The 27,713-nt window shown below is 40.6% G+C and overlaps 4 protein-coding genes and 1 pseudogene across 4 annotated transcripts; 2 read left to right on the top strand and 3 right to left on the bottom strand.

Moving 5' to 3' along the window:
- Positions 1-175: 175 nt before the first annotated feature.
- Positions 176-7,697, bottom strand: LOC108093145 (G protein alpha i subunit). Its single transcript, XM_017193089.2, has 5 exons — positions 7,153-7,697; positions 1,507-1,978; positions 1,349-1,443; positions 1,024-1,212; positions 176-964 (listed from the first exon to the last, which is right to left on the bottom strand). The coding sequence occupies exons 1-5, from the start codon at positions 7,271-7,273 to the stop codon at positions 774-776; spliced, it is 1,068 nt and encodes a 355-aa protein (XP_017048578.1). The 5' UTR covers positions 7,274-7,697; the 3' UTR covers positions 176-773.
- Positions 1,986-7,144, top strand: LOC122319743 (annotated as a pseudogene).
- A 3,019-nt stretch (positions 7,698-10,716) lies between the features above and the next one.
- Positions 10,717-11,401, bottom strand: LOC108093045. The gene is made up of 2 exons (XM_017192953.2): positions 11,237-11,401; positions 10,717-11,078 (listed from the first exon to the last, which is right to left on the bottom strand). The coding sequence occupies exon 1, from the start codon at positions 11,399-11,401 to the stop codon at positions 11,237-11,239; it is 165 nt and encodes a 54-aa protein (XP_017048442.1). The 3' UTR covers positions 10,717-11,078.
- A 49-nt stretch (positions 11,402-11,450) lies between these two features.
- LOC108093044 lies at positions 11,451-11,912 on the bottom strand. The gene is made up of 2 exons (XM_017192952.2): positions 11,657-11,912; positions 11,451-11,606 (listed from the first exon to the last, which is right to left on the bottom strand). Exons 1-2 carry the CDS (start codon positions 11,810-11,812, stop codon positions 11,451-11,453), a joined length of 312 nt encoding a protein of 103 aa, XP_017048441.2. The 5' UTR covers positions 11,813-11,912.
- Positions 11,913-18,498: 6,586 nt separating this feature from the next.
- Positions 18,499-22,636, top strand: LOC108093279 (forkhead box protein biniou). The gene is given in 7 exon segments (XM_017193257.2): positions 18,499-19,297; positions 19,299-19,654; positions 20,754-21,030; positions 21,260-21,449; positions 21,452-21,646; positions 22,167-22,441; positions 22,443-22,636. Coding segments are annotated over 7 exon segments (2,031 nt in total). The 5' UTR covers positions 18,499-18,640; the 3' UTR covers positions 22,524-22,636.
- Positions 22,637-27,713: the final 5,077 nt, after the last annotated feature.

Here is a 27,713-nt window from a genome sequence, read left to right as displayed (position 1 = left end):
ACAAATTAATGAAAAACGTTTTGAGAGAAGGCAAAACAGTGCAGTTTCCAAAAAACGTCAAAAATATAAATATTTTTCCCTTATTACGTGTTCCTTTATACATATATGAAGGTGACACCCCTAAGTTTTTTTTTTTTGATGGGCATCATTGGCTGAAGGCAAAAACCATGACTTGTATTTTTTATAAATTGTCTTTTATTTATGCTATTACTAAACATATTAGTAAGTTAACTAGTTACATTTTAGGGCTTACAACTCCAGGCCTAGGTTCACCTTAAATACGGCTGTCAAGCTCTTGGCAAAAAATAGAACGTCATGCAAATGGCAAGTCCCAAAAGGCCCCTCTGCACGATCTGATTTCAAGGGGTTTCCCTTTAAGGAAATGACATTAGCCCGCGAAACTTAACTAAATTCGAAAGGGAGCCGATGGAGTTCATAGGTTAGGATATACAAAACCCATCGGCTGTCCTTTGCGTACTTTACATTCGTTAGGCTAATATTTAAATTAGTTAACTTACAGGTGCAATTTAATGGACACGGTTAACTAAATTGCAGTTGGTTATTTGTTCCGCGACTACTGGCAACCAAATCGGTTATTAAAATTACGTGTGTCAAGCATGTAAAGCATTTAAAACATGTATGGAGCATACGATTACGTATATGTAGAGCGTAAATGTATCGTATTCTTAGCGTTTAATGGAAATGTTGATGCGCGTTATCCTTTAATACTACGACGCAATCTTAATAATGATGATCTTGTGATCAGCCGCCCCTTAGAATAAACCAATTTGTTTTAAATTATTCTTGATGATCACATCGGTGACGGCATCAAAAACGAACTTAACATTGTTCGTATCCGTGGCGCAGGTGAGATGCGTATAGATCTCCTTTTGGTCTTTTCGCTTGTTGAGATTTTCGAACTTCATGCGAATATAGTTGGCCGCCTCCTCGAAAGTGTTGGTACCTTAAAATATGGTGGTTATTTAATAAAATAAAACTAAATAATTTATTTTAATTTCATACCTGTGTACTCTGGGAAGCATATCGTCAGGGGAGATCGCTTGATCTTCTCCTCAAACAGATCCTTCTTGTTGAGGAAAAGGATTATGGAGGTTTCCACGAACCACTTGGAGTTGCAGATGGAGTCAAACAGCTTGAGGGATTCGATCATGCGATTCATCTCTTCGTCCTCCGCCAAGACCAGATCGTAACCTAAGGAGTTAAATTTTATTATAGTAGTTTTTAAAGTTCTGCTATTATAAAACAAATATAAAAATATTGTATGATGGATAAATGGTAAACATAAAACTCTTTATCTTGGGTTAGTAATTAAGTAGACAAGTCTTACCTGATAGTGCTACGCAGAAGATAATGGCCGTAACGCCCTCGAAGCAATGGATCCACTTTTTGCGCTCCGATCGCTGGCCGCCCACATCAAAGAGTCTGTTTTAGGAATAATCGATTAATTTCACATAAACAAGTTATAGCAATTCAATTCCAACTCACTTGAAGTGCAGCTGTTTGCAGGAGAAGTGCGTCTCGATGATTCCAGTGGTTTTAACACGGGTTCGCAGCACATCCTGTTGGGTGGGTATGTAATTTGGTTGCGCAATGCGATCCAGCGAGTTGAGGTAGTATCCCGCCGAATCATTCAGCTGATATTCGCGGGAGCGGGCATAACTCTGCTGGACACCCCCGTCCGCCCAAAGTTTCTTCATCAGAAGGACAATCTCGGGCAGCAGGATTCCCTCATCGGCGGCGGAGGCATGTGTGAAGAACTGGCGGGCAATGTCCGTCTTGCCGGGATCGGCAAACTCGATCTTTAAACGACCCATGGCCCGGATGATCACCATCAAACTCTGCACCGTGTTGCTGAAGACCACGCGACGGTACTCCTCACACTCCTCCTGCGAGTAACCCGCATCGTGGATGATCTTCATCTGCTTCACTATCGTCGATTTGCCAGACTCGCCGGCTCCTATAAAACATTTTATAGAACATTATTAGTCAATGGGCTATATATGGACATTGGGAATTTCCCAATGAAAAGCTTTAAAAATAATTTTCATATAATGATATTTAAAATGACACAATATAGGTTTTTTTTTTTTATCAACAAACACTTTGATTCAGCAAAGGCGAAGTGAGCTCATGCTAATTTCTCAACCAGTGGGCGTAACCTCTACTTTTTTAAAATACCAATACATAGCGCCAAACTGAATGAATCGATGTGTTAACGAGAATCGGAATTGAAAGGGGTATATAATAACTGGAGAACGGAAGGAGGAATTTATGAATGAATGAACGCGATGCTCAATTGGCTGTGGGTTCAAAAGGCCAAAAAGCTGCCGGTTTACGCTTAATTGTGCTGGTCATGTTTAAGTGAATGAGTTTCGTACGCTGTATATATAAGGAGTCAAAAACACAGTTTATACCAAAAATGGGTCAGCAGTGTTTAAGCCATGTTGATAAAAATCGAATTTGTTATAAGATTTACTACACGGTCAAGACAAATTAATTATTTCCGGTTTCAAAAGTTGGGAAGAGCCGAAAATATAAACAACGTAATTTTATATTCTTTCTGTCATTAGTAGATGTAAGCAATTATTTTGCCTATAACTTTATACCTTAGCTTGTATCTCATTCCCTCATAAATCAAAAAGCCAAGCCCTTAAGTTCATTGAACCACCCAGCGGTTCTCAAAAGTTATCAAAAGCGGGGAGCTGGCGGAGAAAATAAACTCGATATACTCGTAACTTTATTAGCTGAGAGCTTTCAATTGTAAAATGAGACCTGACCCGCCAGCGTTAATAAACAAACACACAATTGTCTGACTGACCACCACACGAGTTTATTATCTGTTTCGAATGATAAAAATACAAAAATATAATCACATTACGTGCTCACCGGTTTCCCTTTTCGATGAAGGCAGAAATGAAATAATGGAGAAATGAGCAAATAAAAAATTGGCAAAGTTTTGCCGTCGAGCTACCGGTCTAAGATTTATTTAAGTTATCAGGCGGTATACGAGATGTTGGGGTATTGCAACAATGGCGCATTAAGCCGACTTTTTGCTGCAGTTGGGTCCATTCCCAGCCCCCGGATGATTAGGTAATTGCCGAAGCTGAAACTGCGACTATACTTTCACTTTTCTCTCCTTTCAGGGCTTGGTACTTGCACTGAGACTATGATTGTTTTTAATTTTCGTAAATAAATTATCCACGTTAAAGCTCCCTTGGGCGGACAGTTTCCTAAGGCCGATATTTCAAACATTCAATGATTTCTATGAAAGTGATTTTTTTGTGTAATTCAGAGCTAAGTATTAGCGTTTATCTATATGTTTGCGTTATATATTTTATTTATTTTTATTTGATAAAAACATATCATAAACTAACGTATTTGGTAAATAAATTATGAATATTATTTATTTTCATAAGCAGGTTTAAAGCCTCTTATCCCAAATGTACATGCGATTACCATTGTTTTATATTTTCGTTAATAAATCATTTATATATATATAGTAGACATTCAATTCCAGCCAATCCTAACAATGCGTACTAATTTTGCAATAAAAAATGTCGTTATAGTGGATCACGGGAAGGAGCGAAAGAGACGCATAGAGATAATGGCCAGACAACGGTCGCCACATAATGACGAAATTGACAGATCTGAATACGAATATGGACATTAGGCGATGTTTAAACTTGCCACCGTATAAAAAAAAAACGAACAAAAAAATCCATACAAAAACGGCAGAAAAAAGGTCAATTTAATAATAACATAATATGCAAGAGTGTGTCTGTCTGGGCATTCATGTATCAATGCACCGTTAGTTGTGCCATAACAAGGGCGAAAGGCCGTAAGTGCGAGCGAGAGGCAAACAATAGGGATAAAGCGAGACGGGTTTAGAACAACGGCGGTACGCACAAAGAAAGCCCAAAGCCGCGCTTACAAGCTCATTATCATCGCGATCGTCATGACCATCGGGCCCCTGCTCAAACGGTATTATAATTAACATCATTAAACAATGGATATCGGCGAAGGGAGAATCGTTGGAGATTCTTTGCGGACAGAAAGTGAGCTTTTCCCCGTTGCTTTTGTTCAGCAATTAACTGATTAAAAAGCAAAATACAAGCGTAAAACCTACATCGAGGATTTTATGTTATTTATCAGAGGGCTATAGTTGAGTAGATGGTTTATCTGAAGCCTAGAATTTAACCTTAGGGCACTGTTTGTACTACAAAAATTTACAAAAAATAAGTGTAAAAACAAGCTAGAATAATTAGAACTGTTTCTATTTTATTACCCTCTGGGTGGGGAACTTTCCTCGGCGTGTGCAACGAAATGCACAAACTAATTGGCTGGGTGATTATTGAGTGGCAGTAGAATCATCATTAGAAACGGTGACTAAAGCCTCGCAGACACATACAACCATCTGATGAGTTAAAAAACAAAACAAAATAGCCTAAGACAGCGAGAGGAGACTCGTAAGAAAGTGTTTGCGCAGTGAGTAATCGAGTTAAATGGCGCCTGAACTCACTTATCGAAGTGGGAAATGTGTTAATCAGCGACGAGTGTGAAATTGTGCAGAGCCACTAAAAAGTAAACAATTAAATCAGATGAAATGAAGCCCTAAAACGGAAACCCTTACACACAGAACCCCAATGACTTTCACGCAATTATTTCTTATCATGGAATTTTCATCGCTTTCTTATATAAATTACGGTTCCATTAATTATTTAACAGTTTATATAGAGCACAGAGTTGTTCGAAATTGACGTATAAGGTCACATAGCGATAATTTTGATAAGCCAAATGATACTTTCAGCGTGCTCAAGTGTGTTTATATGTGAATTCTTACAAAAAAAATTGTAGATTAAGTTTCTGTGTTGACAGTCTGGATTTCGATTTTGTTATTAATGCGGCAGAAGCATGACATTTTTTGTTTATATATTATACAGATATACGAGCCGCTTACTCATGCCCCAAATGCAAGATCTCTTGCTCTCTGTAGTTCTCTCGGTGCAAATATCGTAAAAAAAAAACAATATTGTCATTCACATTCTTTTCCCTTGAGTACGAAAAAAGTTTGGGCTTGTAGACGGGTGAAAAAAAAAAGAAATTCAACTGAAAGTTGTAGTTTTCAATTGAATGGCGTGCGGAAAAAAAGGAAAAGGGGGGCAGAGCGTAATATAAATTGAGTGTCAGCCGAGGAGCTTTATTAAATCTACACAATAAGCCCAGCGTTGGGGGCTGACAATTCCGATTCCAATTTGAGCACCATTCGCAATACACTGAAAAAAGCGCTATCCACTTATGTGTTCCACTGAGTTTTTAAAATATCTATTTAATTTTAAATCAAACAGAGATGGTAAAAGATACTCTTAGTTGTCAATGCTATTATTTAAACTATAATTTTTTTTTACGTGTATGTAGCAATAGCAGCTGCATTTGGTGGCGGGGCCATTTATTTGCGCTAATATCGTTCACCCCACTTGAAATGTCAGCGAACAAATAACAAAGCAGCAACAAAAACACGGCCAATTACTCAGCTTGAAGATGGAAGAGAGTGCTGGAACAACGAGAAAGAGAGCGCAGGCGTAGCAGCCAACAACTCGGAGCAGAGATCAGAGATCGGTTTTCTTTATGATCCAGAAATTACTGAAAATACGGCACACGAAGTGCAAACACAGCCCACTACAACAATGGTAACAATTAAATCAAGTGCAGCGGCAGCGGAAAAAAGTTAGTCTGAAACGCTGAAATGCAACTGGTGCAAGGTGTTTTCTTGTTTATCCAAACCTGAGCCATTTACACTGCTCAACATGGGACTTCAGCCGCACACACAGCTGGGAAAATATACGTTAATAGGGGATCGAAAAACAATGCAGGGATGAAAACTATAGATCATTTCGGCACCTTTCTTTTGATATTTTTCAAACCGGTTTTTAGGGGTCTTTAATGTCTAAAACCCCTATTTCCAGCTGAATAAATTTAGATTTGACCCCCAAAAACCTAAAAGGTTTGGAATTTTGGATTTGATAGAAAAACAGATTCAAAAGATATGTTATTTTAAAATTAGAGAATCTTCACTGTACTTTTTCGCTTGCCACTTGTTGCCTTAGTCATTGTGAATCGGTTCATTAGTAAATCAGCAATGCTGCCTACTAAAAAGCTGGAGAAAAACCTCACCTGCATTGTTTTCGAAAATGAATGGCAATGAAAATGAAAAGTACACACGCAGACAGTGGAATATTCCACATCCATTCGGTGTGTGGAAATTTAATTGCAGAAGGTTGCAACGCGGCGCGGCATTTAATTTCACTGCATATGCCGCAGAGGTCGGGTCACAATAAATGCAATACGATGGCGCCTCTCTGCTTCAATGGTTTTTCCTACCAAGCAAAAACCGCTGCACTATCAGAACCACCAACATATCGTTGGCACCACCAATAACAAACGTACATACATGCATATGTATGTACATATATCAAACATGTTTCCATTGCGGCGCCCCACTTGTTGGGATCAGTCCAAAAGATCTGAAAAGTGCGTGCCAGAAGACGAGAATTGAGAATCAAGAACCGACATTTGGTTTCAATTTACGTTCAATTCCCTTATCGCCAACGAATTATTGGACACAGACATTGCATAATGCACACTCCACAAACGGAATTACTTGTTTAGCTTGATCCCAACCATATAAAAAAAATGTTTTCAGATAGGCTTCAAGTTAAATAAGTGTTTTGGGGTCTCTTATCTCTTTTAAAGCAAAATGTCATTTACTTAAAAAATTTTAGTTTTTAGAAAAATACACAACCGAAAAGTTGAATGTTTTAAAGTTGAATAATGCAATGTCAACAAATGTGTAAGTAAGAGTTTTTTTAACTAAAAAGTTTGTTAATACTTCTCGGTTTTCAGCGCCGCCCGCTTAGGGATTTCCCTAGGGAAAAGCCGGCAAAAATCCTTCACCAACTCACCACGCCAAAAAACGGAACAAAACCGAAAACCCACCCCGCCCAAGCAAAAAAAAAAATGAGGTCACAGAGTAAATTTCAGCAAATTTCGCATGAAAAAAAAATTCGCAAAGGGGGAATACCGGAATACTGGACAGAAAAGAAGGCATGAAGGTGAAAATTGAGGAAGACGCACCCAGCAGCAGCAGTTTCACCTCCGAGGCGGCCCTCTCGCCCTCCGCCCTCAAGGCGCGATCGATGTTCTTGGACCGTTCGATGGCCTCTTTATCGCGTGCTGTACTCACGGCACAACCCATATTGGCTTTATGTCTTTATCGCGTTTCGATCCGGTAACTTGGCAACAGTGCTTTTTCGCTTTTCCGGCGATTTCCGCACTTTTCACTCGCGATTTTCGGCGGCTTTCGAGATGCGTCTGCGCGTCGTCGGCTGTACACTTTTTTTCTACTCTTTTCGTTTTTTGTGTTTCCACCTCTCTTCCTTTCACACGAACACACCACACATGCGCACAGGCACGCACGCACACACAGGAGATCTGCAGACGCTGTTTTTGGGTTTTTTTTAATATTAACCCAAAAGCACCGCTATTTTTTGGGTTTTAACTGCAGCGGCAGAGCCGATTTGATTTCTTTTGTTGTTTAATTTCGCTTATCCGCCGATTTTGCTACGCGCAATGATTCACTTTTGATCGTTTCAGTGTAACCGTTTCTTGCGTTTTAAAGATCGATTTAGTCTGACCAGATGGTGAAATGGCTTCAATTCTAAAAAAGAGCCCTGGTTGAAAACTTAGATTGGTGTGTGGCCAATGTTTAAGGTTTGAATCTCGGGTTACTGAAAACGGTGGCATCATTGCACGGTAAATTCGAACTGCCAACTTAATTTATTTAACGACTTCCTGGGCGGTCAATTTAAAAGTAACCACATTTTAATTTTTTTTTAAATTTTATTTACTTTGTATTTTCTATAAACAAATCTTTTAACTACCCAAATAATTTTGTTTCGCTTGGTCAATTAACAATTATAATTTCATTATGCCCAACTTGCCCTTTGCCTTTTGGCTTTGTTTGTTGTTATAGCGCTTTAAGTATAAATAAACATAACCGAAAATATGTTGTTGTTCGGAAATGCAGCCGATCGTCTGCCTTTCTTTCTCTTTCTCTTTCTCCCGCAATATGCGCGCAAGCCGAGGGAAAAAGTTCTCAGGGCCCTGGCATAAATAATATTTGCCTTTTGGGACAATACAATTTCGAATTGGACTCCAAATGTTTGCAGTTGCATTTGATGATGGTACAGTGAAACTTTTTTAAAAGGATCTACTTTTAACATCAGCAGTAAAATAAATCTCAAAATTTGTTGTTTCTATAAAAAAAACTATTTGTTACCTAAGTATTAAAAAATACCGTTGATTTAAAAATAAATTTTATAATACGCTATCAGAACTTTTAAAATATGTATTTATATTTAAGCAGTTAGGAACTTTTTATGGAACTATTTCTTTTCAGTTTCAAAAATGAAATAAACTTCAGATTTCAGTTAGTTTTAGAGAAGTTTTCCTGTACTCCCGAATCAGTGATTATTAAAAGAAATTTGTGGATCGCGGGCTTTCCGCAGCTAATTTATCTAAACAAAAAGATGCAAAGACGAGGCAGGAAGATGGGGTCGCAGTGCAAAAGTTTCGCCGCCGTTGGAGGACGTCGCATGTGGCCCCCGTTTCCCCCAAACCCCGTCGCGTGCGCCCCTGTAAATAGAGGCCATCAACGGGTCATGATTTACACATGTTTACACGAAATGTGCGGCATTTGTTGAGGGGCGTGCAAGGGAGAAGGGGGATGGGAAAAAAGGGGATCGGAATAGGGATCTTGATCCCGTTGCCTTATGAATGAATGATCGTTTCTGCTTCTTTTTCCACCTCCTCTGTAATTTATCGTAAAAAGCGCAGGCTAGGAAAATATGGATTTCTGCGGTTTACCCTGGATGTGCGAGAGGGAGGGAGCGAGGTGGCCTCTTTGGGTGGTCCTCTTCTCCATCTCTGTCGCTCTCATTGCTGCCAGATCAGGCGCATGCTGCCCGCATTGTTATTGTTGTTGTTGCTTCTGCACCGAACAGTCGGAATCCCAAACTGTTTGCTGATGCCAACGAATTTGACGAACGTCGGCATTTCATCCAAAACTTCAATCGGCAGCAAAAACCAAAAACAACAAGAGCCCAAGCCAAACAGCAGATAGAAGAAGAGTATGAAGGAGCAATTACAAGGATGGGCAAGGCCTTGAAATAGATTACCGTTAGCTAACCCACACACCATATGTACAGTGAGAAAAAGTTCGAAAACTAAAATCGCTTATGAAAATAGAGTTAAAAGATTTTTATTTCTTTTTTCTTATTTAAAAAAAAATTATTAAGAAATATTAATAGTTAGTCTTATAATAAATAAAGCTTGCATTTTTTGCGTTAATATTTTTTTCAGTGTCTATACAAAGAGTTTGGCACATGTGTTATGGCACTGGGCAAACTCAAGATTGTGAAGATTAATTTCGTCGATAATTTGGGAAGCTGGAAGTTTTAGTTTCAGACGGAATCTTTTGGAGGCCGTTGAAAGGTGGAACAGACAGGCGGGAAAGCCCCACATTTCCCTTGATAATCATCCATTTGCCACTCCGCTTTCAATCTTCAGTCGCAGTCAAGTGAAGTTGCAGACTGCAGACACGAAGAATTTAAAGAGCACTGATGGATTCTCCACGCGTCGATCGTCAGATGAACCGATTGATTTTCGGCACTTTTTCAAAAGACTTAAAGATGCTGACAAGGAGGAAATCAAAAAGATTGAGAAAACGGAGAGGTGTATTTTACACAGCAGTTAATAAAGAAAGTCATAAATGGCTCTATAATAAGGGTTTTCCTAGGTTTTCCGAAGATCTAAGTTCGTTCCTGATTTTTGAGGCGAAAACAAAATAGTTTGGAAGTTTTTTGTCCGGTTTCTTTCCACTAGTGATTCCCAAAAGTTCCGATATTATTAAATTGTCCTGTAAAGAATCGATTTAAAATTGATTTATGTTTAATGCATGTTTTCTTTGCCAAACCAACATAAAAGAAACCCCTCTGCCAGCTTACCCCATTAGCCCCATAAATTCCAGCGATTTGCCAACAAAATGAGGCCGCAAAATCGTAAAGGCAGAGCGAATAATCTCTTCAACTAAATTTAGACGCTTCGATTTGTTTGCACTGCGATAAAGTAATAATTACCCCAAAAAACAGCAGAGCAACGAACATATATTACACTGATCCCCATTCGATCAATGGCACCCCAAGGCAAGAAAAAATATAAAAATAAAAGAATCGAGCTGGGAAAAAAGTATTTTGAACTATTGGATCGTCTTTTGCCGACAAGTGTGACGATGGAAGGGGTTTTATCTTTTTTGTTTACATTGGGCAAAGGAAAAAAGGCCATACGGTTGCAACCTGCCCGAAGAAAAGGGGAAAATCGGTCCGCGGCAGGAAGCAAAAGTCGCCGGCAGTGCAATTGAATTGCCATAAAAATGTAAAGCACCGAAAAAGCGGGGTGAGAATGAATCTATTGGTATCCACCCACTCTGAAATTTTTAAGTTCCCTGGGTATCTGGATTTCGGTTAATCTTTGTCATGCATCTGGTATCTAGAAACTGCAACTAGTTAGTCTTACGTGGGAGCTTTTAAGCACCCGCCAGCTGATATTTTGCAGTTTTCCCCCAAAAAATAACACTCGCAATTCATCCAAAGCAATCTTTTCTTTTCAACAATTGTTTTCGCTTAAAATTTTAATATTTTTCCCTGGTCAATCTCGCCGCTCTTCACTCTCAGTCTTCGTTGGAGTCCAGGGTTCTGGCATCGTAAACGGTGCAGGGAAACGATGTTATATCACTTGCCTAAGTCTGGGCATTGCCTGTTCTTCCAGTAGCTATTTTTGCCAGATTTTAGTTGATGCTTTATGGCTTTATAATGTCTGAGCACGTTCCGTTTTATGATGTGCCCGTAAAATGGACCCGATTCATGTTGGGCGCCCGGCAACAATATGGTAATTTGTTGGCCATTATATGATCTGGTACAGCAGGGGATGACTTCTGGTATTGCCTGTTAAGGTTTGGTAAGAATATGAAAAAGTATTTGAAATAATATAATATAATAAAATATAAAATCTAAAAAAACAAAAAAAGTTCTGAAAAAATTAAATCAGCTTAATGTGAATTCTAGTTGAAATTTAGCCTTGGCTAAAATTTTGTATTTCTTACCTATGACCTCTTAGATTCCTCTTCCTCGGATACATTCTTTTCCTGTTTACCAAAGGACTGACACTTTTCCAGGAGCTTGCTGAAAAGTCCCTTCTCACTTTTCACGGCTGTTTGTTGGCCGAGAACCAGCAAAGTACTGCGACACTGCAACAAAAGTCGGCACATTTTCGAACTGTTTCCGAGATTGACGGGTAGAAAACTAAAATCTGAAGTCTCAAAGCCGATACAACTTTCCTTCGCCGCTTACTTTGTTTTTAGTAAGAGAGTCCCTTTTATTATTCACATTCGTCTTTGGATTTGTCATCCTTTCCATCTTTTCCACCTTTTCCGCCGGACTTATTTTTGCAGCGCGGGCCGGTGGGAAAAACAGCTTAAAAAAAAAAAAATGTACTGGGCCTTATATAACAAAACCTAACCTACGTCTTCCGCAAATATCCGTCTTCTGCTTCTTTTTTTCTCATCGTCGTCCTTACATTCATTGTCTGCCTCGCCTTTTTTCCCCGAATCAGCCATTAAGCGTGGACTAAATCGTCCTGAACTTGATTTCAGTAAAGCAATAGTTCGCTGTCTAAACATTTTTAGTGGTCCAAATATGACTTATTTAAAAGTCTTACTATAAAAATTTTGATAGGACTAGGGTCCAAATGAGAAATTCAAGTCGCTTTGATTAGATTGATAAAGGTGTCTTAGATTTATCTTTAATAATAAATCTAATCAGAGGTCATATAGGTTGTAGCGAAATTTAACTTTTAAATTTTATATAGAATCACTAAATTATCGATCGATTTAAATTGATTTCTTCCTGCCGAAACTCTTAAGGCAGGATTTTGAGTTGGGTGTTAAAGAAAATCCATGAGTAATTAGACGAGTTAGCGATCAGCTCCTCAATTGCTTGCTTTGCGTCTTGTGGTGTTCGGTTTTGGTTTCAGTTGCAATTACAAGCCGAGTTTCCAGTTCCCCGTGGCTACTGCTTCCAAAATCGATCTCAAGTGGCGACCACACAGTAACCTCCTACTTTTGTTTCGGGAAAGGGAGTTGAAAAAGCAAGGAAATCGTCGAGGCGGCGCCACGTCAAAATATTTGTCGTCAGCGCCTCAATGGTTTCGATTTATGGTGCGGATAATTAGGCGACTGCTGCGTCAAGATGTCGCCGTCGATTAAACCCAAAAAAAAAGGACCTAATATTTATTTTTGGTCTCCCCGATCCGCTGAAAACCACTTGAACACGATATTGGTCTGCGGTTCTGATTGCTTTTGCCTTTTAACTAATGATCCGGTGATGATTGATTGTCAAAATTAGGTTAAAATTAGGTTCTAGAAAAATAAAGGTATTTAAATGAGAATGAAAGAGTTTAAAAGAAAATTTCTAAGAAACAGATTTCCTAAATTTGAACCTAGGTAAAATCGAACTGAAAACCCTTGAACTCAGGTGATTTTTGCAAATAAAAAATAATTGTTAGGCTGATTTTACCTTCGGATCTTTAAAACCATTTAAGCAAATAGTTCCAGCATTCAACTGTCAAGCTGTGGAACACAAACCATGACATTTCAATGTTGGGCAAGCGTTTTTCCCCGGTTTCGATTATTTTTAGGCCCCACAGGTGCGCTGCCCTCGAAGGCCAAAGACTGGGATCCGTAAAAAACGCGTGTACAAAAGCCCTGGAAGAACAAAGCGAACGACACGGAAGAATTGGACGGGGGAAGAGCCGAAGAGAAGACGGGGAGACCAATGACGACAATGAGCGTCAATTGAAACGAAACAGATGCCATTCAATGGCGGAGATACAAGCGATACAAGATACAAGATACAAAATTGGGATTGCGGATTGCAGGAGAAAGACCAAAAAGACTGAAAGACTGGAGACTGTAGATCGTAGATCGTTATGTGTGATCGGCCATTTTGGCAAGGGTGCTTAAACGGAAAGATTAATTACTGCCAACGTTGCGGAATCGATCGGTCGATGAAAAGCGAGTAAATCCCGACGATCAGATGTTCAGTCTCAGTTTCCTGTTCTTCACTTGGCTGTGAGTCAACGCATTTAAGTACCGGCCATTAAACTAAAAGCTAAACAACAACAGCCAACGGCCAAAGTGGAGAATCGGATGCGATCGAATCGAATCGTATTGGTTTTTCGGGCATCCGAAGTGCCCAGCGATTCTTTTTGGTCTTTTTCAAAGTAATTTGTAGATCGCTCTCCAAGTTTCCGTCCCGCTCTTTCTTCCAGTCTTCTGACCCTCTTCTTTTTTTCTTAATTTTTGTACATTTGGCGCAATTATTGCGCACCAAATGGATCGCAAGTCTATAAATTGTTCGATTTTATTGCGCCAGCTTCGACAGTTGAATGGCGCAAAAGCGCCAAAAGAGGAGGAGGCTGTGGGCCTCTTGGAGGCGTCTCTGAACTTTTACTGCGTCTGCCCATGGTTTGCATAGTTTGGCAATGCCATCGACAAGCCGACAAGCCGACGGCAGATTCTTGGCCATCTTGCGCAAGGCGCCCATCTTGGATTCGTGCGAACACACGCGAACGAACACACACATCCACATATTTCACAGCGGCCAAGGTGTTTATGGCCAACTAAAGTGCCAAAGTGTGGCAATCGTTGGTCACAACAGGAGGCGAGAGCCAAAAATGCAATTAGCCGAACAGGTACAGCACAATTATAGTTAAGAGAACAAAGGAATTTTCAATGTTATGTAAGGGATACAATTTTCTATGATTTTATATGCTAAAATGTAAGGCATAAATATCATTGAAAAGTTATTGGAAAAATCGTTTAAAATTTGTTATATTGTTTTAAGTAAATGTTTTTTAAACACCTACGCTGCCATTATTTTAATAAGTTCAGCTTAGGAGAATATCAAGGTTCATGGCTTAATATTTTCTTAATATTTTCTCTACCTTTTATCTAGCTTTTCATGAACTAATAAAACCCTTTCCGCTTCCGTTTACTTATAGCAAGGCAAAACTTCTGTTTAATTTCTCTAGTCGCTTCCTATTTATACATCCCTGCAAATCCCGTCCAGATGAACTCACCTTTTTGAACTTAAAGCAACAATTTTCCAGTGTTTATCGCACTCAAGTTTGTCAACCGCATTAGCCCAAACAAGATCGAATCCACTTAACCAGAAATGCTCGCATTTAATGGGAAATAAAACGTGGAAATTCATAAATATTTACAAACACATAATTACAGTCGTGGGAAAGAACAATAACAACTTAAGATCGTGGCTGGTTAAAAAAGAGCAAATAACGCGATGTTTGTGTATTTCATTTCGGCTTTTGGCCACAACACGTGATCCTAATCAAGACTGTGATAAACAAAGTCCGGTGGCCATAGAATGGGATCAGATCAGATCAGATCAGATCGGAATCGGAATCGTTTAGAGTGAGATCTAAGCAACAAATTGCACACAGCCGAATGTAAATATTTAAACAAAGTCTTGGCCAACCGAAGATGGGCGAGGGGCAGCGGAGTTTAACTAGACGGCATAATTTTCGGGTCGAAAACTCTATGTAAATATTTTGAAATTTCCTTCTTTTTTTCCAGATTTCTCCTCTACGGCTCTACGGTTCTATTTGATTATTTATTGGTAGACTGTTTAATAAGCCAGGGGGCGTGGATCGAGGCGATCGAGGATCGGTTTAGGTGCAATTGTTTGCTTTCACCAGTTGTTGTAGGTCAGTGTGCAAAAACAAATCCGAATGCGGCTTCTTCTTGTGTACACAAGTTGGTGGTGCTGGTGGTGCTGGAGGTGCTGGTGGTTGTGTTTAGAGTACAGCGTTTAATTGTTAAATGTTTATTAAAACTACAGTTTAAACAATGCCTGAGATGCCCATCCAGGAGCAGCGAACGGGCATCAATGGGATCGCCAGGGATAGAATCGGAGATCGGCCGGCTCAACGCGTCGTATACATAATTTTGTTTACAAACAGCCATAATAGTAAACAATTTTCGGCCATTTAATAACATTAACATTAAAATTAAAAGCAAAACAAGAAGCACGCCTTCCGTCTATGCCAACTTATCTTTATTATGATTATCTGAACTTGAAATCGGAACAACAATGTGGAATGATGACGACTTTTGTTTGGGAATTCCCTTGTCTGTGTTTATGGATCTGTGCTATGACCACAAGAAGAGCTCACTTGGCCAGGTTATAGAACCCAGATAGTCTATAGACTTTTGCGGATTAAATGCAAGATGGCTGGAATCCACTGGCGGAACTGTTGACCCAGTTAAGATGACGCATACGCACTGGGTGGCCAGTGCATTTCGGTCGGACTCTGGCTATAAATAATCGCCCATAAAGACAAGATGTCGTACCGGGAAATGCAAATATAAATCCGGCGGCGGGAAACCATATTGGATATTTCTTGCCAAACATTTTTCTCAAACGGAAACTGTCAAAATATGGTCTGGCTATCTTTGATCAATTTTGCAGTAAATATTCTGTGGGCAGTAAATGTAATCCCTGCTCCATAAATCAATTTGTTGGGGGAAACTGCTAATTTTTATTATATGTTGTATTTGTCCTTGAAAATACAAAACAGACATGGGAAAAATAGATACGTTATAGGAAATCTTTCGTTGCGGAATATTTTGGAAAATAAAATTTCCAGACTTACTTTCTATATAATAAAATAAAATTGTTTTAAACAAAAAGGTATATCAAAAAGGTTAATAAATTGTTTTGCTAATAAAATGTGGCCTTTCCCACATAACTTGATGTTAATAAAGCTTATGCGAAAACAATAAATCATTACGGATTGCCACAGGTTTTCGTAAATTACTGCCAGGCCTAATTGTACATGGTTTTCCCATTTCTAGGAATCCATCGCCGCACAGAGCAATTAATTAATTTCCCGCCATTTCAGGGTCTGTGAGCTATTGGTGGGGCCTGCTTAATTTATTCCTCACTCGCAGAAAAATTCCTGAGTGCGAACAAAACAAAAACAGCGGGCAAAACGAAAAATAAGAGAAAAAACGGAATAAGAAGAAGTAATAATAATCAAAAGTAAAATTAATTTATGGCCTCCAAACCGCAGAAGCCACAAGAAAAATGGCCAAAAGTGAAAAATATCTGAATGACCCAATGGAAATTACTAAAGGCGGAGGAATTCTGAAATTCGGAAAACCCGAATGGGGGTTCTGCGAAATTCGCAGAAAATGGCGAGTGGCTTGATATACGGGTCGGAAAAAGCGAAAAAGTGGCGGATGGAATTAAAATATCTTTCAGGCCGCGTCCGCAAGACAGCCAAAAAATAAAAGAAGAAGCCCGTCGAACGGAATTTTCTCTCCTTCGATTTTCTCAATCAATGCCCGATGCCGTCGACAAATAGAATTTCGTGAAATGTAAACAAAACTCCGCCCCCGTGTGTTCCTCCCACCTCTCTGGCACCACAAAATGTATCTGTATCTTAGTGTGTGCCCCTGTGTATCTCGTTTCGTCTTTTGGGGAACCGAGCCGAATTGAATCGTTGCCCCGGCGACAGCGAAGGAGAAAGCGGGAAAGCCGCTCGGGCAGAGCGAGAAGGAGCGAAGGAGACAGCGGCGTCGCCATCGTCTCCGTTCAGGGAAGTAGTCTTGTGGGGGATCATTATCTTTTAATAGTTAGTTCCTTTTAAAGGATCTTACTATTTACTTAATTAATTACTTATTATTACTAAATACTTATTGAATTTATAGCTTAAACAAATTAACTTAAATATTTTTAAAACAGTTCATCAAAGTATGATACAGACTTAAAGCGTAAAGAAAGTAAACTTTTTATCTTTGGTATTTTTTACCTACTATGAAAAATACTAAAACCTGCGATAGTTAAATTACCTTTGTAATTTTTGGAATGTCTTGTAGGCTTTTATACTATATTTATATTTTAAAAATGTTTTGAACCTCTCAAAATTTAAATGTCTTGTTTGTTAAAAGATTTTTGATAATGAATTGGTTTTTCATTTATTATATTTAAATATTTTATTTTCTAAAAAGTGCCCCTCTACGCCCATGTTTCCGTGGCCGTCACGGTCGTCTTGCTGCCAACGAGTCGGCGGCGTAGTGCTGACAGCAATGGCGGCACTCAGGGGTGCTGCTCTCCGGCGGCGTTCCGCCCGGACTCTCAGTACCGCTCCCGGTCCGATCCGATCCAATCCGATCCCCACTCCAGATTCTGGTCCGGATCCGTGCCAGGCAACGACTAAATCAATTAACAGCTCGTTTCGAAATTCGAATGCCGCCTCCAGCAACGCCAGCTTCCTTTTTTCCACCGAATCTGAATCCGCTGGCACAGCTAAATGGTAATTCATTCGGGCTAATTGCGGGGTTCGATCTTCGAGGATCTTTTCTTCTTCTGCTTTTGACTATTTATTAACTGTTGACTGGCAACGGGGCAAAGAGGCCTCCCGGCGGGGAAATGGGTGCACAAAGGTTGCCAATGGTTTGACTCAATCCGAATTCGTGTCGGAAATAATAACCATAATGAGTCAGTAATCAATGGGGTCCGATCGCAGTGTTTGGGGTCATGGGGGTGTAAATGCAGAATGGATTCAAAAACTCTTTGAACCGATTATTGCAATTATACACAGGGGTTGTGTTTACCTAAAATGTATTTCAGAGTGCCAAATTTATATGCGTAAATACGGATAATATGAATTATTGCAAATACGTTGTTAGTAATCGCAAATTCTTAGTAAATCTAGATTTTAAGATTTATTAAATTACTTGATTAATGATCTAGAAGGTGATAATAATAAAATATTACTAATTTTCTCATACATAAATAATATAATTAAAAAAGGTTTAAATTGTTAAGTATAAATATTTCAAGGTAAATAGAGCATATATAGGTGTATTTAAGTATCTGTAAGATTGTTATCTTTATCCCCAGTAACTGAACCCTATAATAGCTCGATTTTCGCTCGATTCCCATTTAAGTTTCACAAATACCTGGCATACCAAAGTCCCCTATCTAAAAGTACTCCAATAACCGCAGTCCCCCAAGGCAAAGACCTGGATAATTCCACATCATTTGCATTTTCTCAGAGCGGAAAAGCCTGTAACTAGCCAATTGGCATCGGGAAAAAGAGAGCAATCCAAACATATACAAGCGTGAAAACCAAGAGAGAGAGAGAAAATCGAGCGATTTGCGTAAGGCGTGGGCGTACTAAAAAAAGAATTCCGAACTCAAGTGGATCGCATCGGTTGGGATCGGGGTTTTAGCTTCGCTCCAGGACCGATTTGCCTTCAGTTGAGTGAGAATAGCCAAGCGGAACGGTCTACTGCGCTTAGAAAAATAGAACTCCGCCGGAAAATACTATCGTGTTTTAAAAACAAACTCCCAAAATAATTATATAAAAATATTTAAAAAATATTCTAAAAACCAGTGCCATATAAAAAACTAAAGTGAAAATGATCAAGAGTGAGGAGGTGTCGGATCGCTCGGTCATGTCGATGGATCAGCTGGGCTACTACCACGATCCCCGCGCCCATCCGCCCTTCAGCCACACCCACACACACACCCTCCCCCCGCACAGTCACCCACATTCGGGTCATCTCTACAGATCGGGAAATATATTAACTGGCGGAAATTACCAGACAATGGGTGGCGCAGAATCACCCACGGAGATGGTGGACGAGAAGCCGAATATCGGCTACATGGAACTGCAGCACTACATGGATGTCACGCCCACTGCCACGCCCGTTTCGGCCGCCCAGCATTATAGTTTGAGTGCGCTGCACAGCATGGGAACACCGCCGGCATCCTCGAGTCCCATTCCGCCATATGGAGTTCTGATGACGGCCCATTCGGCGGGATCCGCCTCGCCGCAATCGAACTCCAAGACTCCGACGGATCTGCCGCAGGATCTGCAGTACGTGAGCTCCACATCGAAGACCCAGCCGCTCCAGGTGCAACTGCAGCCGATGAACCACCAGTATGCCTCCACCATAAAGTACTGTTCGAACAACACGATCCTCAGTGCCAACGACTACCAACTGCTGACCAGCCACGAGGTGGAGCAGCAGCCGCCGCAGCAGGTGCAAACGCAGCAGCTCCAGCACTCGCCGGGGGGGTGCCTACCTGCCCAGGATCTCCGCCTCGCCCAGCCAGGTGATCAGCAATGCCCACGGAATGCCCGTTCTGAGCTACTCCAGTTCGAGCTCCTCGCCCGCCAAGTCGCTCAACGGATCGGACTCCTCGCCGCCCAGCCAGAATCAGCAGGGCAACAAGGCAGCTGGAAACGGAGGTGGAGGATCCTCTGGCAGCCAGGATCCACCCAACACTCCGGACACCACCAAGAAGTCGGGCACCCGACGGCCCGAGAAGCCAGCCCTCAGCTATATCAATATGATCGGACACGCGATCAAGGAATCGCCCACAGGGAAGCTGACCCTCTCCGAGATCTACGCTTACTTGCAGAAGAGGTAATTATAAATAATTAATAATTAATAAAATAAAAAAAAATATTAAAAAGGATCAGGTTTGGTGTAAAACATTTCATTGATTTTTGGTAATATACGGGAAGGTTTCTTAAAACTCGGAAATCTATTGTAATTTAAGCTGAGGATTTTTTGTATGGTTTATGAATACTTCAAATTACGTTTTAATATTAAAATACATTTTAATAAATCTTTTTCCAAGATTGTTTTCTAATTAGAAACAATATTTTCTAGTTGGAATCTTATATTCCATCCTACTTTATTTTCTTTAATATACACACAGAGGATCTATTTTATTCATTAGCTACAAAGTGTCGTTTCAGCTTACTAAGCGACAATACAATGTATTTTACAACTGAAAAAAGCTCTTCAAAATTATTGTAGATTGTTCTTAAATCACTTGGCCGTAAAATTACTATAAAACTTTAACGTTTCCCAATTTCCGTTATAAATCTCAGACGGAGCCAATTGGCGACATCGACGATCCGGCATTGCCAGCGGACAGATATGGAATACTATTATCAAGCCGCGCGATCAATGTCGAGCTACAAAAAAAATGTGTCGCTTGGGTTTATTTACTTGCATCCGATTTTATTTGGCCAACTCGACTTGCCTGATGCGCATCCTTCAGATAGCTCATATTTCTCGCCGATTGTTTGGGTTTCGATTTCGATTTCGGCGACGTGACGGGGATCCACTTGAGCTTTAAATGGGGAAGTCCGGGGAAAGGGGGGATATCACATGCGTGAGAGGCTTTTAAGCTGACAACGTTTGTTTTTTTTTCTGACGACGAGCTCGGATCGTCCCAAAAAAAGTTTTTAATTGAGTTTCGCGAGCGCAGTAAAATAAATAAACGCTCGATAATCAATTTTCGACTTTCGGGACAAAGCGAAATTAACTAACTAAGTTTTTTAAACTCAGCTCATATTTTTTATTTCAAGGGAAGATTTTGTTATTAAAAGATATTCGGAGAATTTATTAATTATTAAGTATATGATTAATATTGATTATGTTATATTAATTTTTAGTTCATATTCATCAATCTGATTGGCTTCTAATTAGACTTTATTTACCTCTTTTGCAGCTATGAATTTTTCCGAGGACCGTATGTGGGCTGGAAAAACTCGGTGCGTCACAATCTCAGCCTGAACGAGTGCTTCAAAAAGCTGCCCAAGGGAATGGGAGTTGGAAAGCCGGGAAAGGGAAACTACTGGACCATCGACGAGAACTCGGCGCATCTCTTCGAGGACGAGGGCAGCTTGAGGCGACGTCCCAGGGGATATCGCTCCAAGATCAAGGTCAAGCCGTATGCCGGTCATGCCAATGGATACTACACTGGCAGCTACGGGGATGCGGGAATGGTAAGTTAAAAAAAAAATATAAAAAACCTTTAAATATATTAAAAAGTATTTGAAAAATCATAATTTTTTATTTCGACGTTTTAATACAAGAGCAATTTTGTTCTTAAAATAATTTTCCTAAAATTGAGAAATATCTTTATAGTATATCAATTAAATGGTTTTGTTTTTAATGCTTTCCTTTTTGTTGTTTTAAAATTTTTCTTTCTAATGGGATTTTTTTGTTCTCCAGGACAATGCCAACTTCTACGCCTCGCCCGCCTTCGCCAGCTATGATTACTCCTCGGCAGGAGCCAATGGCGTCTCTCCGGCTGGCGGTCAAGGATTCGGGGATCCCTGGAACGCCCACGCCGCCCACAGTGGCTCCTCCTCGGTGGGCATGGGCGTGGGTCCCCTGCCGCAGTACTCGAACATATCCTGCCTGGCGCCGGGGGAAATCTCAACGGTTCCGCCTCCACGCCCCCGCTGGCCCACTCCGCCTTGGGAATGGCCCCTTCGACGGCGGGCTCCTCCAATTCTCCGCTGGGATCCGCGGCGGCGCTTCAAAGCGATTATGCGCCAACCGCGAGTCTCGTGGCCGCTGGCTATTCCTATTCAAGTGCCGGCAGCTTGGAAAACGGTAAGTGAAAGTCAAGCTACACTGAGGGAAACAGTTAGTCGAGTTCTAGATTGCAGATAGGTTTATAGGAGATTTTAATATATTTAAAAGTACCTAGACAGAACGGAAAGAAAGCATTTCCAATTTTGCCTAATTGCATATGAAAAATTAATTCGCCTAAGTTCATGGACTGTTCATCAGTTGATTATTCTTATTTTGTTAAAGTTAGATAGTGCATTTTTCTCAGTGCAACCACTTGAAGGGCACAGGGCAGCTCTGTGAAGGGGGATCGCAATGATCCTGGGTGTTCGCGTCAATCAGGGTAATTTAATTGCTGACGGTTCACATCTCGTATTACCAAGGGCGAGGGAGTTGGGGTAACAACATATGGTAATCTATGCCGCACTCGATCGACTCCCCTTCGTTCTTTTTTTTTTTCATAGTTGCCGCCGACGTCGCGGCGCAGTGTGAATTTTAGCGCTTGTCCATAAAAACGAGAACTGCAATTTTAATCGGTTTTCATGTCCACGTTTTTCCGCAGGTCTCCGCTCGTTTTCGCTGCAGCAGCTGCCCGGATTGTCCAGCATTCAGCATGCACAGGCTCAGGCTCAGGCGCACCACCATCACCACCTCCAGCACCACCAGAACCACCAGAGCACCCAGAACCACCAGAGCCACCAGAACCACGGAGCCATCAACCAAAATCACGGCTCCATGACTCCGCCGCCATCGCAACCGAGTGGCAATCATGTGATCGACCATTCGCTCATCGATCGCTAACCGGTTTACCTTTCACCGATCACCCAACCCCAAAACCCCAACTTCAATGGCTCAGAATGGCGGCGATGGATTCTACGATGGCTTCACCAATCGGCCTTTCTTGCGGGGCCAGCATTGATCATTATTACCTCAAAGGATACAATAATCACGTTTAATTAGGCTCTAAGTAGTGGCACACAAAAGATAGTTGCATAGTGCTTAGAAGGGAATTTACACATAAATAAATCTACTGTACGCATAGCAATAAAATATTTATATATTAATACTAAATGTTCTTTTCTGACTAGACCAATAACCAATCTTACTGAGTCAATGGCTAAAATAATTTTAGTGGGATACCTCTAAACGTTTTTAATGGGAATACAGAGATGTTTGATTCATAAATATCTCTTGGTGCCAGATTTTTCCAAGTTTTCAATGGCTTCCAACATAGTGACCCAAATCTTAACTTTCAGAACTAACAACTTTGTCAATTTTAATCCGATTCCAAAGTGGCATAAATCTAAACGTTTGTAATCGCATCCTTGAAAAAACCTAATTTTTAATGTTTCATTTTGCGATGGTCGAAATTTTGACCCCTGTTCATGTCGGATTTTTCCCAGTTTTCAATGGTATTCAGCATAGTGACCTAAATCTCGACTTCCAGAACCCACAACTTTGCCAGTTTTAATCGGTTTCCAAAGTGCCATATTCCTTAATAATTGTAATCGCATCCTTGATAAAACTGCATTTAAAATTTTCTATTTTCCGATGGTTGATATATTGACCCATGTTCACGTCAGATTTTTCCAAGTTTTCGATAATGTGCACCTAATACTGTCTTTCCAAATGACATGGCTTTGTCAATTTTAACTCTATTTTAAAGGGGCATCTCTCATGTTATTAAATTTTTGTAATGTCCTGAAATGTTTTTCAGTGCAATCGTTACTTTGATAAGGTTGAGGTCTTGGATAGATGTAAGTATGAAGGTTCTGCGTGTAAAATGATAGAGGTCTTTGGCGCTGCATGTACTGTGTAAATATCCGATGTGAGGCGCCAGTAGTACGGTTGGATATGTTGAAAAAAGTTATCGAAAGGGCGCATTATGTTTAAACATTTTAAACACAACATATTTAAAATAGTACGGGTTACAATAACCTTATCGGTAAAAGTCAACCGATTCTTTGTTTAGTAATTTATTCAATTTTTTGGATATTGATATCTATAGATATTTTTAATATTTTAATATTAAGATATAGTTTAATGTTAAACTTGACAAAGACAAGTTTTGTGTTGACAGTTTTATTTCAATAACTTGTTAAATAAAATCTTTTTTACTTTCACGTTTTTATACCATTCTAGAGGATATTATTTATTATTTGGTGAAAATAAAAAAGGTTCCCAAGAGCTTTTATTACATATGTATAATTTTCTAAAAGAATGTTTAAGGAAGAAACTACAGTTGTGCAATTTGCAGAAGATAATGACAAGTTAATTGAGCCACAACTGGATAACAATCCAGGACCCATTCAAAAACAAATCAGCTCAAATTTCGGACACAATACCGGTCGCATTGTCCGCAAGATCAACAATCCAATTATTCTGTTAATTGTCTCACCTTTATGAGCAAATTAAAATCCTGCCCAGAGTCAAATGGACCCAAGTCTCAGGGCAGGACGAAGCCACTAGCCATTGTCCTGCGAGGCGAAAAGGCAGCGGCAATCGCATCAAGAAGTCGTCGCCGCTGATCATTATCTCGCAGGACACAGGACGCAGGACGAGACGCAGGACAATCCGGGGATATGCAGGGACAAAGCTGGCAAAGGGAAAAAAGGAAGGGGAGGGGAAAATGGGAATGGGATTGCGGCTGAGTCTCAGCCGAAAAGCCAAAGACAAACACAAGGCTGGAAACGAAGCGAAGTTTTGAGTGAAAAATTTCACAGTCAAAGGATAATCGGGATTAAATCTTCTTGAAAAGTTAATGTTTACACACGCACCTACCGTTGGCGATGAGCGAAAAAAAGATGCAAAAATTATGAAAATATTGTCACAAGTGCACAGCAGCCAGCAACTGGCAACTGGCAAACCAGCGCAGAGGACCGCAAGGATCGGCAGGACGAGCGAGGCTGGACCGGAGCGAACAGGACAATTGCAGGCGGCAATCAAAACATGCAATTGTCCGTTTCGCATCGCTTCGTTCCGCCTCGAATCGAACTGCAAACGAACCGAAAAACCACAAAAAGGACGAAGGACGTCCAGGCAGCAGGACACTGGACTCACTGGACTCCGAGGCCGAGCCGTCGTAAGAGGATTTGCGCGTCAAGTAAACACACGATTGGCAGAGGAGTCCCCAGCCAGGATACATGCGATTGAGCGAAGCCTGCAGGACGAACGAAAAACCAAATCGAAGATGCACAGCCTGCATAAATAAATAAATAAATAAAATGATTTGAACATTTTTATTTTCGCACAGCACAGAGAGAGGACGAAACATTTTTCTTTGCGCTAAAACAAACAATTTTTTTAAAACCGTTTGTTGCACTCGTATTTACTTTAAATTTATGCGAAAATTAAAAACGTTTTTCGCAAGGATTTCCAGCTGCCCGAATGTTTTCATAGACGATCCATACCAAATTGTCCGAACACCGGAGCGGAGCGAACAAAAATATAGATTTCCCCATAAACATGGTCCATTCAAAAAGAGTTTTCCATTGCGAATTTTCCGCTTTTGCTCTGGAATCAAACCGCCTTCCCCTTCGACGACCACCGCCAACATCTCGAGTATGTCGCGTATTTCTCTTACAAATAAACAAAAGTCTTGTTGCAATAACATGGCAGGGAATATTTATTAAATAAACATTAGACCAGCAGCCGAGCAACAGATACGAGAGGCAGTTACAACTTTGAATGGGAAAGACGAGGCAAGGTGTTTTATGAATGAATTCAAGCGCTGCCTGCGAAGGGAAACGCGAAGTACTAAGTGGGAAGGGGTTTTGGCCAAATCAGGTAGCGAAATGTAGGCTGCGATTTCAGGACCAGAATGGTGGGTAGATTGAGTAGTGCAGTGATGCAGATGTTATAAAGATGTATATAGTTCGGTTTTAAAGAAGATTTTATGGACAAATAATTTAAAAATATTACATTTATATATAAGTAATGTAAGGGCCCCACTAGTGCATAAAATATGTAGATACATTTTCTTAAGAGTGGAAATATAATGTAAAATTAGAAACCATTTTTAGTTATATTTTCCTCAACAAAAATACATCCTTTTTTGTTTAAAAGTAATTATTTATGACAGATTGTTTTAACCACATAAATTTTAATTTAAAAATCTAGATTGAATCGGAAAACCCAATAAAATAAAAATCATAATATGTTTGGTAATAAATTAAAAATTATTGTACATAACTATATAAAGCAAACTTGAACCTCCCATTGCCGCTTTAATGACTCCTCCATTAGCTTTCTCCACGAGTCACTTCCTGGAAGACGCAGCTGGCAGCTCATTACTTAGCCAAAAGATCCACACCTCGGACACGCTCCCAACTCATCGTGGACCGACCCACCGAAAACCCAGCAGCATCGGTAGCCAGATACACCCACTTCCCAGCGGGTTGCGACTCGTAAGCCACAAACCACAAACCGCAAATAAGCCACCGAAACCGCAGGACACGCGTGGACTCATCATTATCATCATTACAGAATCGGAGGGGTGGGGAAAACCGGACACATTGAGCGGCGGAGTAGGAGTCAGGTAGCCCGAATTGCGAGGCATCTAAATCTGAAGCATCTGGGGGAAAACCCGGCGAAAACTCGAGATTTCATTAAGAATTCCCGCGGCGCGCATTAAAGTCTAAACATGCCTAAAAAGTTTCCCCTCTTTTGGCCGATCAATGCCGCCTAAGCATCGCTGATTAGCATTAGCATCCGGTTTCGTTTTGCGGATGGGCCCAGGTAAGAATCCGGATTCTGGACTCCGGACTCCGGAATCCAGATTCCCAATTCCAGAATAAGCGCCGTCTGCTGAATTTCCGCCGCTTATGACCGGAAGATTTTCGCCATGATTACGCTTATGATTAAGCTAATGGCGGATATTTCCCAACCCCTTTCCCGGTAACGCGTGTGTATGTTTTTCTGCAACTAATCTGCTAAATTGTCTGGGCAAAAAGAGCAGAGCACTGAGGGGGGAGGAAAAAAAACGAAATGTGGAGAATATATGCATAATAAGCTCTCGCAACTGTATACAAATCATAAATTTTAATGAGTGGCCACAATAGACTCCCTTATGAGTCCATAACTCCGGAACCACCCCGAAATTCTCTGTAGAAAAACGGTAGGAAAAAAAAAACGAATCGAAGGGAGTGGGGAAAAGTATCTACGGGTTTTGTGGCTACAGGAAACTGCAGTGTGCGAGGGAGAGCGGCTTATGCAGTGCGCCATCGCTGCATCTCTTTCGCCCACTGGCCACGCCCCCCGCTCAGTGCTGCGCAGTCGTTTCTGCGAGTGTATGTGTGAGTCCCCCTTTTCATATTGGCAGAGAAAATGTTGCATATTCATGAGAGAGCAGTCGAGCGTGTGCTCGTGTGCGTGTATCTGTGTATTTGAGCGTATCTGTGTGAGTTGCTTGGAAACGTGTGTGGGTGCGAGTGCGCATATTTGAAAGATTGAAACCGCTTTATCAGCATTTTCCTGCATTTCCTTTCCCTTCCCGGCAAAGAAAAAAAATCGTATTTTTTTTGCCGCTTAAGTCCTTGGTTCAAGTGTCTGATTAGGTGCACTCCCCTGCACTTTAAAATCAATATTATTCTTGGATTACTCACCCAAAAAAGAAAAAAAACGAAAAGAAAAAGGAAAAAATCTGCCCAAAAAGGGCATTGCTAAAATTTAATAATGGGTCAGGAGTAGCCACATGTTCGTGCTCATCTTTTTCCCTCCATGTGCTGTTTAATTTGGACGGCTTTCTCCATTCCAGCTCCTCTTTCCCCTTCGCCCATCGAGTTGGCTCTAACGAAGCGTTGTCAACGGCGGTGTCAACGTTCCGTTGACTGCAGCAAATTGAGCATGGCAAATGGGCGAGACAGCTCCCCAACTTGGGTTTCCACTACCCGAAATTTCAAGCTGCGGCTGTCATTTGAACATGGCGAATGTGTTTGCCAAATTGACAAGTTTTGTGTGGCGAGAACGTGTCTCAAACAAGCGCCCATCAAGGCCTGAAGTTCAAAGAACTCGGATTTGATGAATAAAAACATTTTAAGTAAAGTAATCAAGGGCATGTTTATTAACAACCATATTTACTAATCAAATTTTTTATCTGATTATGGAACCA

Source organism: Drosophila ficusphila, unplaced genomic scaffold, assembly GCF_018152265.1.
Source record: "Drosophila ficusphila isolate 14025-0441.05 unplaced genomic scaffold, ASM1815226v1 contig_106, whole genome shotgun sequence".
NCBI lineage: Eukaryota > Metazoa > Arthropoda > Insecta > Diptera > Drosophilidae > Drosophila > Drosophila ficusphila.
Note: the sequence above shows the minus strand (reverse complement) of the source record. Positions and strands in the feature narration are given on the sequence as shown.

Excerpts from the sequence above, each read along its gene's own strand:
- LOC108093045 (XM_017192953.2), bottom strand. The coding sequence starts at position 11,401 with ATGTGCCGACTTTTGTTGCAGTGTCGCAGTACTTTGCTGGTTCTCGGC.
- LOC108093044 (XM_017192952.2), bottom strand. The coding sequence starts at position 11,812 with ATGTTTAGACAGCGAACTATTGCTTTACTGAAATCAAGTTCAGGACGA. Across the intron at positions 11,607-11,656 it reads GACGGATATTTGCGGAAGAC|CTGTTTTTCCCACCGGCCCG; the intron begins GTAGGTTAGGTT and ends TTTTTTTTTAAG.
- LOC108093145 (XM_017193089.2), bottom strand. The coding sequence starts at position 7,273 with ATGGGTTGTGCCGTGAGTACAGCACGCGATAAAGAGGCCATCGAACGG. Across the intron at positions 1,979-7,152 it reads GGTGAAACTGCTGCTGCTGG|GAGCCGGCGAGTCTGGCAAA; the intron begins GTGCGTCTTCCT and ends AATGTTTTATAG. Across the intron at positions 1,213-1,348 it reads CTTCTGCGTAGCACTATCAG|GTTACGATCTGGTCTTGGCG; the intron begins GTAAGACTTGTC and ends TTAACTCCTTAG.